General features: G+C 42.4%; 1 protein-coding gene across 1 annotated transcript; it reads left to right on the top strand.

The window, feature by feature from the left end:
- Positions 1 to 1,202: 1,202 nt before the first annotated feature.
- Positions 1,203 to 5,853, top strand: LOC127921720 (beta-glucuronidase-like). The gene is made up of 5 exons (XM_052505345.1): positions 1,203 to 1,378; positions 3,233 to 3,375; positions 3,629 to 3,816; positions 5,206 to 5,358; positions 5,656 to 5,853. The coding sequence occupies exons 1-5, from the start codon at positions 1,215 to 1,217 to the stop codon at positions 5,836 to 5,838; spliced, it is 831 nt and encodes a 276-aa protein (XP_052361305.1). The 5' UTR covers positions 1,203 to 1,214; the 3' UTR covers positions 5,839 to 5,853.
- Positions 5,854 to 9,472: the final 3,619 nt, after the last annotated feature.

Here is a 9,472-nt window from a genome sequence, read left to right on the forward strand (position 1 = left end):
TTGAAAATTCCAGAAAATTATGTCATGGCTTTAGAAGCTTCTGATTGGCATAATTACATAATTTGAGTCAATTGGAGGGAAGGGGAAGGAGAAGTGTTCTGTCTCCCAGAGATGAAGACTTGTGTGAAAAGTGCAAATCAATCCCAGAACAACATCAAAGGACCTTGTGAAGCATGCTGGAGGAAACGGGTACAAAAGTATCAATATCCACAGGTCTGAGTCCTCATCGACATAACACGAAAGGCCGGCTCACCAAGGAAGAAGCCACTCGCTCCAAAACCAACCGCTAACAAAAGCTGCAGACTCCCAAGGTTTGTAACTGCACATGGGTACAAAGATCAGCACTTTTGGAGAAATGTCCTCTGGTCTGATGAAACAAAAAAGTAGAACTGTTTGAACCATAATGACAACTCGCTATGTTTGGAAGAAAAAGGAGGAGGCTTGCAAGCCAAAGAACATCATCCCAACTGTGAAGCACGGGGGTGGCAGCATCATGTTGTGGGGGTGCTTTGCTGCAGGAGGGACATCAATAGATGGCATCATGAGGAGGAGGAAAATTATGTGGATATTTTGAAGCAACTCCTCAAGACATCAGTCAGGAAGTTAAAGCTCGGTCACAAATGTGGTCTCTCTCCAATGGGACAATGACCCCAAGCCATCTCTTCGAAAGTTGTGGCAAAATGGCTTAAGGACAACAAAGTCTAGGTATTGGAGTGGCCACCACAAAGCCCTGGACCAATCCAAGAGAAAAATGTGGGCAGAACTGAAAAAGCGTGTGGCTAAAATTCACCTAACTTATTGTGGTTTGCTTGTGGAAGGCTGCAACCCTAAACATTTGACCCAAGTTAAATAATTTTCTAATGGCAATTCTACAAAATACTCATTTGGAGTGTATTGTAAACTTCTCTGATCCGCTGGGAATGTGATGAAAGAAATAAAGCTAGAAATAAATCATTCTCTCTACTATTATTCTGGACATTTCCCACATTCTTAAAATAAAGTGGTGATCATAACTGAATCCCTAAAACAGGGAATTTTTACTAGGATTAAAATGTCAGAAATTGCAGAAAACTGAGTTCAAATGTATTTGGCTCAGGTGTATGTAAATTCTGACTTTGTGGGTGTGTGTGTGTCACTCTGGCTACATAGGAAAAACAGTCCTATATTTCTCACACTCTTTTCCCATTCCCTGCCAGTGGGTGAATGGACTCAAAATGACAGAGCACGAGGGTGGCCATCTTCCCTTCGAGGCTGAGATCGGCGATGTCCTCCGTAAGGACCCAGGTGTGGCCTGCAGGATCACCATAGCTGTCAACAACACCCTGACTCTCCATACTCTGCCCCCAGGGACCATTCAACATATTGACGACCCCACCAGGTAAAGTAATGACTTCATTTCAATGTAAAATATATTCAAATGTGGGTGGTGTTTTTTTTTGGGAGGGGGGGGTGGGGGGTTGTATAATTTTTTAAGTTGGGAGTAACCTCACATTGTCAGACACTAATTTTAGATGTTCTGGAGACCAAACCTAGAACGTCTGAGGCGAAGTAAGCAACAGTGCATTTTCTGATGTTTTGAGGGTGGTGAAAAAATATATATTGTTTCGGAAATTCAAATGTAAATCTATATTGTGTCTGTCTATGTATTATCTACAGGTATCCTGCTGACTATGGTGTTCTATATATTTTACTCTACAGGTATCCTTGGGCTGACTATGGTGTCTATATATTTTATCTACAGGTATCCTGCTGACTATGGTGTCTATATATTTTATCTACAGGTATCCCAGGGCTGGACTATGGTGTCTATATACTTTATCTACAGGTATCCTGCTGACTATGGTGTCTATATATTTTTATCTACAGGTATCCTGCTGACTATGGTGTCTATATATTTTATCTACAGGTATCCTGGGCTGACTCACGTGTGTCTGAGATATTTTTATCTACAGGTATCCTGCTGACTATGGTGTCTATATGTTTAATCTGCAGGTATCCTGCTGACTATGGTGTCTATATATTTTATCTACAGGTATCCTGCTGACTATGGTGTCTATATATTTTATCTACAGGTATCCTGCTGACTATGGTGTCTATATATTTTATCTACAGGTATCCTGCTGACTATGGTGTCTATATATTTTATCTGCAGGTATCCTGCTGACTATGGTGTCTATATATTTTATCTGCAGGTATCCTGCTGACTATGGTGTCTATATATTTTATCTACAGGTATCCTGCTGACTATGGTGTCTATATATTTTATCTACAGGTATCCTGCTGACTATGGTGTCTATATATTTTATCTACAGGTATCCTGCTGACTATGGTGTCTATATATTTTATCTACAGGTATCCTGCTGACTATGGTGTCTATATATTTTATCTACAGGTATCCTGCTGACTATGGTGTCTATATATTTTATCTACAGGTATCCTGCTGACTATGGTGTCTATATATTTTATCTACAGGTATCCTGCTGACTATGGTGTCTATATATTTTATCTACAGGTATCCTGCTGACTATGGTGTCTATATATTTTATCTACAGGTATCCTGCTGACTATGGTGTCTATATATTTTATCTACAGGTATCCTGCTGACTATGGTGTCTATATATTTTATCTACAGGTATCCTGCTGACTATGGTGTCTATATATTTTATCTACAGGTATCCTGCTGACTATGGTGTCTATATATTTTATCTACAGGTATCCTGCTGACTATGGTGTCTATATATTTTATCTACAGGTATCCTGCTGACTATGGTGTCTATATATTTTATCTACAGGTATCCTGCTGACTATGGTGTCTATATATTTTATCTACAGGTATCCTGCTGACTATGGTGTCTATATATTTTATCTACAGGTATCCTGCTGACTATGGTGTCTATATATTTTATCTACAGGTATCCTGCTGACTATGGTGTCTATATATTTTATCTACAGGTATCCTGCTGACTATGGTGTCTATATATTTTATCTACAGGTATCCTGCTGACTATGGTGTCTATATATTTTATCTACAGGTATCCTGCTGACTATGGTGTCTATATATTTTATCTACAGGTATCCTGCTGACTATGGTGTCTATATATTTTATCTACAGGTATCCTGCTGACTATGGTGTCTATATATTTTATCTGCAGGTATCCTGCTGACTATGGTGTCTATATATTTTATCTACAGGTATCCTGCTGACTATGGTGTCTATATATTTTATCTACAGGTATCCTGCTAACTATGTTGTGCAAAACACAAACTTTGACTTCTTCAACTATGCTGGTTTGCATCGTCCTGTTCTACTGTATACCACTCCTACGGCGTATGTTGATGACATCACAGTGCTGACATCCTTTGCTGACAACATTGGTGAGTGCAACAACAACAACAACATATATTTTCTCATCCACTTGTTCGAGTGACTGTTTAGGTCTTTTCATCCCCAAGTTTATCCATACCCTGTTTACACTATCGTGCTGATCAAAACCTTCACCGTGCTGTCTTGGCTATTTCCTTTTCACATTGTCCTTTTCTGCATGATTCCAGGAACTATGGAAAAAGTGTGAAAAATGGCACTAGTGTACTAAAGTGTTGGTCTCTCCTGTTCTGCCCTTTGGTGTAGGGCTCATCAGTTACCAGGTGTCAGTGCTGGGCAGTCTCAACTCCACGCTGAAGGTGACCCTGTCGGACAAAGATGGCCACTCTGTGGCCTCCTCCACTGGACCGTCTGGGGTCCTCAAAGTGATGGAAGTCAGCCTGTGGTGGCCGTATCTAATGCATGAGAGCCCAGGATATCTGTATTCTATGGAGGTAAGTGTAAGGGCTATGTTCCTAGTTGCAAGGCTAAGGTGATCCACTGTCTGCTCCTTTTTAGTGTTTGTTTTTTAATGTAACTTTTTATCAAATGTATATGAACGACCATGACATTTAATTATACTGAACTAAAATATAAACGCAACATGTGAAGTGTTGGTCCCATGTTTCATGAGCTGAAATAAAAGATCCCAGAAATGTGCCATACCTCCCAGAAAATATTTCTCTCAAATGTTGGGCACAAATGTGTTTACATCCCTGTTAGTGAGCATTTCTCCTTTGCCAAGATAATCCATCCACCTGACAGGTGTGTCATATCAAGAAGCTGATTAAACGGCATGATCATTACACAGGTGCACCTTGAGCTGGGGACAATAAAAGGTCATTCTAAAATTTGCAGTTTTGTAACACAACACAATGCCACAGATGTCTTGAGAAAGCGTGCAATTGGTATGCTGACTGCAGGAATGTCCACCAGAGCTGTTGGTATAATGTTAATTTCTCTACCATAAGCCGCCACCATCGTTGTTTTAGAGATTTTGGCAGAACGTCCAACCGGCCTCATAGACCACGTGTAACAACGCCAGCCCAGGACCTCCACATCAGGCATCTTCACCAGCGAGATCGCCTGAGACCAGCCACCTGGACAGCTGATGAAACGGATTATTTCAGTCTGTAATAAATCCCTTTTGTGGGAGAACTTATTCTGATTGTCAGTCTGCCTCAGTAGTGGTGAAATTTTGTCTCCTCTCAGGCCCACACATGCTTTGCCTCCCTGCCCATGTGAAATCCATAGATTAGGGCCTAATGAATTTTATTTAAATTCAGATTTCCTTATGAAGTCATTGAAATTGCTGGGATTTTTATATTTTTGTTTTAGGTATGTTTTAGAGAGAATTGTTATTTTTTATTTTTTTTACCTTTATTTACCAGGCAAGTCAGTTAAGAACACATTCTTATTTTCAATGACGGCCTGGGAACAGTGGGTTAACTGCCTGTTCAGGGGCAGAACGACAGATGTGTACCTTGTCAACTCGGGGTTTGAACTCGCAACCTTCCGGTGACTAAGACTCCGCTATTTACACAAGTTTGTACTCATGTGTTAACCTTTTTCCTTGTGATGAGTCAACGCTACCGTGAACATCGTATGATTTGACCACTCAGCATCACACCGTCCCTACTTCCTGTGTTAATGGAAGGGGCTCTGACTGGAACAATCCTCCTGGCTAGGGCCTGTTCATTACAGAATGTAATGCAACATTATAGAATGTTCAGATGGATATATGATTATCTGTAGTGCAGATTTGTTTTGTTTTTGTCAGCTCTACTCTTTCCATTTCTATCTGCTACATTCTGAACATTCCGCCTCATCTCAATTGTTTCCAGGTTCACATGACGACAGCTAGCGAGGGTTCTGTCTGTGAGGATGTCTATGCTCTGCCTGTGGGAATCCGCACTGTTCAGGTCACCAACACACAGTTTCTCATCAACAGCAAACCCTTCTATTTCCACGGAGTCAACAAACATGAGGATGCTGATGTGAGTACTGAGTCGTACCTCTAGAGGACAGCAAAACACTGGCAGTTTCCTCTTGCGTTTACAACTGGTGTCCAGCAGGTGTTGTTCAGTTGTATTCCATATTTGCCAAGATATGGAAGTAATGAATGTTGACACTGATTTTGCAGTTATCGGTTTCTCTGGTTTTTAACAAACTCATTTCAGTAGTTCTGTTCTGTCATGCATTTTGGAATTATTTAAAGGTCAATGGAAATAGGTCTCTCTTAAGTCTATTAATAAATAGGTATCTTAACTGTTGCCCCCTGCTTTCTGTGTCAGATCAGAGGGAAGGGCCTGGACTGGCCCCTGATTGTGAAGGATTTTAACCTGTTGAAGTGGCTGGGGGCCAACTCGTTCAGGACCAGTCACTACCCGTACGCTGAGGAGATCCTGCAGATGGCAGACCGCCATGGCATTGTGGTCATTGACGAGTGTCCCGGGGTGGGCATCGCAGACATGTAAGTCAAATCAAATTGTATTTGTCACATGCGCCAAATAAATACAAACAACAACAACCTTACTGTGAAATTCTGACTTACAAGCCCTTAACCAACCGGTGTAGACCTTACTGTGAAATGCTGACTTACAAGCCCTTAACCAACCGGTGTAGACCTTACTGTGAAATGCTGACTTACAAGCCCTTAACCAACAGGTGTAGACCTTACAGTGAAATGTTGACTTACAAGCCCTTAACCAACAGGTGTAGACCTTACAGTGAAATGTTGACTTACAAGCCCTTAACCAACAGGTGTAGACCTTACAGTGAAATGCTTGACTTACAAGCCCTTAACCAACAGGTGTAGACCTTACAGTGAAATGCTTGACTTACAAGCCCTTAACCAACAGGTGTAGACCTTACAGTGAAATGCTTGACTTACAAGCCCTTAACCAACAGGTGTAGACCTTACAGTGAAATGCTGACCTTACAAGCCCTTAACCAACGGTGTAGACCTTACAGTGAAATGCTGACTTACAAGCCCTTAACCAACAGGTGTAGACCTTACAGTGAAATGTTGACTTACAAGCCCTTAACCAACAGGTGTAGACCTTACAGTAGAAATGTTGACTTACAAGCCCTTAACCAACAGGTGTAGACCTTACAGTGAAATGTTGACTTACAAGCCCTTAACCAACAGGTGTAGACCTTACTGTGAAATCGTTGACTTACAAGCCCTTAACCAACAGGTGTAGACCTTACTGTGAAATGTTGACTTACAAGCCCTTAACCAACAGGTGTAGACCTTACTGTGAAATGCTTACTTACAAGCCCTTAACCAACAGGTGTAAGACCTTACAAGCTGAAATGCTGACTTACAAGCCCTTAACCTAACAGTGTGTAGACCTTACTGTGAAATGTTGACTTACAAGCCCTTAACCAACGGTGTGAACCTTACTAGTTAGTGCCTTACTACGTGAAATGTCTTACTTACAAGCCCTTAACCAACAGGTGTGGACCTTACTGTGAAATGTTGACTTACAAGCCCTTAACCAACAGGTGTAGACCTTCACTGTGGAAATGTTGACTTACAAGCCCTTAACCAACAGGTGTAGACCTTACTGTGAAATGCTTACTTACAAGCCCTTAACCAACAGGTGTAAGACCTTACTGCTGAAATGCTTGACTTACAAGCCCTTAACCAACAGGTGTAGACCTTACTGTGAAATGCTTGACTTACTGGCCCCTTAACCAACAGGTGTTGTACCTTACCGTGAAATGCTTACTTACAAGCCCTTAACCAACAGGTGTTGTACCTTACCGTGAAATGCTTACTTACAAGCCCTTAACCAACAGGTGTTGTACCTTACCGTGAAATGCTTACTTACAAGCCCTTAACCAACAGGTGTTGTACCTTACCGTGAAATGCTTACTTACAAGCCCTTAACCAACAGGTGTTGTACCTTACCGTGAAATGCTTACTTACAAGCCCTTAACCAACAGGTGTTGTACCTTACCGTGAAATGCTTACTTACAAGCCCTTAACCAACAGGTGTTGTACCTTACCGTGAAATGCTTACTTACAAGCCCTTAACCAACAGGTGTAGTACCTTACCGTGAAATGCTTACTTACAAGCCCTTAACCAACAGGTGTAGACCTTACTGTGAAATGCTTGACTTACAAGCCCTTAACCAACAGGTGTAGACCTTACTGTGAAATGCTTGACTTACAAGCCCTTAACCAACAGGTGTAGACCTTACAGTGAAATGCTTACTTACAAGCCCTTAACCAACAGGTGTAGACCTTACTGTGAAATGCTTACTTACAAGCCCTTAACCAACAGGTGTAAACCTTACAGTGAAATGCTTACCTTACAAAGCCCTAACCAACAGGTGTAGACCTTACAGTGAAATGCTTACTTACAAACCCTTAACCAACAGGTGTAAACCTTACAGTGAAATGCTTACTTACAAGCCCTAACCAACAGGTAGTAGACCTTACAGTGAAATGCTTACTTACAAGCCCTTAACCAACCAGTGTAGACCTTACTGTGAAATGCTGACTTCACAAGCCCTTAACCAACAATGCAGTTCAAGAAATAGAGTTAAGAAAATATTTCACTAAATAAACTAAAGTATAAAAATAAAAATAAAATCGAAGTATCAAGAAAAATGACATAACAGTAACAAAGGAACACTCATGTGATAACATTGATAATCATCAGCATAGATAATCATTGACTACAGCTCAGCGTTCAACACCATAGTTCCCTCAAAGCTCATCACTAATTTGTAAAGTGACGATAATAAACAGCGAGTAGCAGCAATTTCTAAATAGCCCGGTGGCCATTTGATTAATTGTTCAGCAGTCTTATGGCTTGGTTGTTCAGGAGCCTTTTGGTCCTAGACGTGGCGCTCCGGTACCGCTTGCCGTGCTGTAGCAGAGAGAACAGTGTATGTCTTGGGTAACTGGAGTCTTTGTCAATTTTTGGGGCCGTCCCTCTGACACCGCCTGGTATAGAGGTCCTGGATGGCAGGAAGCTTGGCCCCAGTGAAGTACTGGGCCGTACACACTACCCTCTGTAGCGCCCACGGTCGAGATGCCGAGCAGTTGCCATACCAGGCGGTGATGCAACCAGTCAGGATGCTCTCGATGGTGCAGCTGTAGAAATTTGAGGGTCTGATGACCCATGCCAAATCTTTTCAGTCTCCTGGGGGGAAAAGGTCTTGTCCGTGGCCTCTTCACAACTGTCTTCTCTGTGTTTGGACCATGATAGTTTGTTGGTGATGTGGACACCAAGGAACTTGGAAACTTCTCGACCCGCCTCCACTTCAGCCCCTTTGACGTTAATGTTTTCCAGTAGTCCACGATCAGCTCCTTTTTGTCTTGCTCACATTGAGGGAGCGATGTTGTCCTGGCACCGCACGACCAGGTCTCATTGTCTGTGATCAGGCCTACCACTTGTGTTGTCAGCAAACTTAAGGATGGTGTTGGAGTAGTGCTTGGCCACGCAGGTTGTGGGTGAAGTCCAGGATCCAGTTGCAGAGGGAGGTGTTTAGTCCCAGGTCCTTAGCTTAGTGATGAGCTTTGTGGGCACTATGGTGTTGAACGCTGAACTGTAGTCAATGACCAGTATTATCACATATCAAATCAAATCAAATCAAATTTATTTATATAGCCCTTCGTACATCAGCTGATATCTCAAAGTGCTGTACAGAAACCCAGCCTAAAACCCCAAACAGCAAACAATGCAGGTGTAAAAGCACGGTGGCTAGGAAAAACTCCCTAGAAAGGCCAAAACCTAGGAAGAAACCTAGAGAGGAACCGGGCTATGTGGGGTGGCCAGTCCTCTTCTGGCTGTGCCGGGTAGAGATTATAACAGAACATGACCAAGATGTTCAAATGTTCATAAATGACCAGCATGGTCGAATAATAATAAGGCAGAACAGTTGAAACTGGAGCAGCAGCACAGTCAGGTGGACTGGGGACAGCAAGGAGCCTTCATGTCAGGTAGTCCTGGGGCACGGTCCTAGGGCTCAGGTCAGTTGAAACTGGAGCAGGAGCATGGCCAGGTGGACTGGGGACAGCAAGGAGTCATCATGTCAGGTAGTCCTGGGGCATGGTCCTAGGGCTCAGGTCCTCCGAGAGAGAAAGAAAGA

This window comes from Oncorhynchus keta, unplaced genomic scaffold (genome assembly GCF_023373465.1).
Source record: "Oncorhynchus keta strain PuntledgeMale-10-30-2019 unplaced genomic scaffold, Oket_V2 Un_contig_23311_pilon_pilon, whole genome shotgun sequence".
Classification (NCBI taxonomy): Eukaryota; Metazoa; Chordata; class Actinopteri; order Salmoniformes; family Salmonidae; genus Oncorhynchus; species Oncorhynchus keta.

Excerpts from the sequence above, each read along its gene's own strand:
- LOC127921720 (XM_052505345.1), top strand. The coding sequence starts at position 1,215 with ATGACAGAGCACGAGGGTGGCCATCTTCCCTTCGAGGCTGAGATCGGC. Across the intron at positions 3,376-3,628 it reads ATCCTTTGCTGACAACATTG|GGCTCATCAGTTACCAGGTG; the intron begins GTGAGTGCAACA and ends CCTTTGGTGTAG. Across the intron at positions 5,359-5,655 it reads ACAAACATGAGGATGCTGAT|ATCAGAGGGAAGGGCCTGGA; the intron begins GTGAGTACTGAG and ends TTTCTGTGTCAG.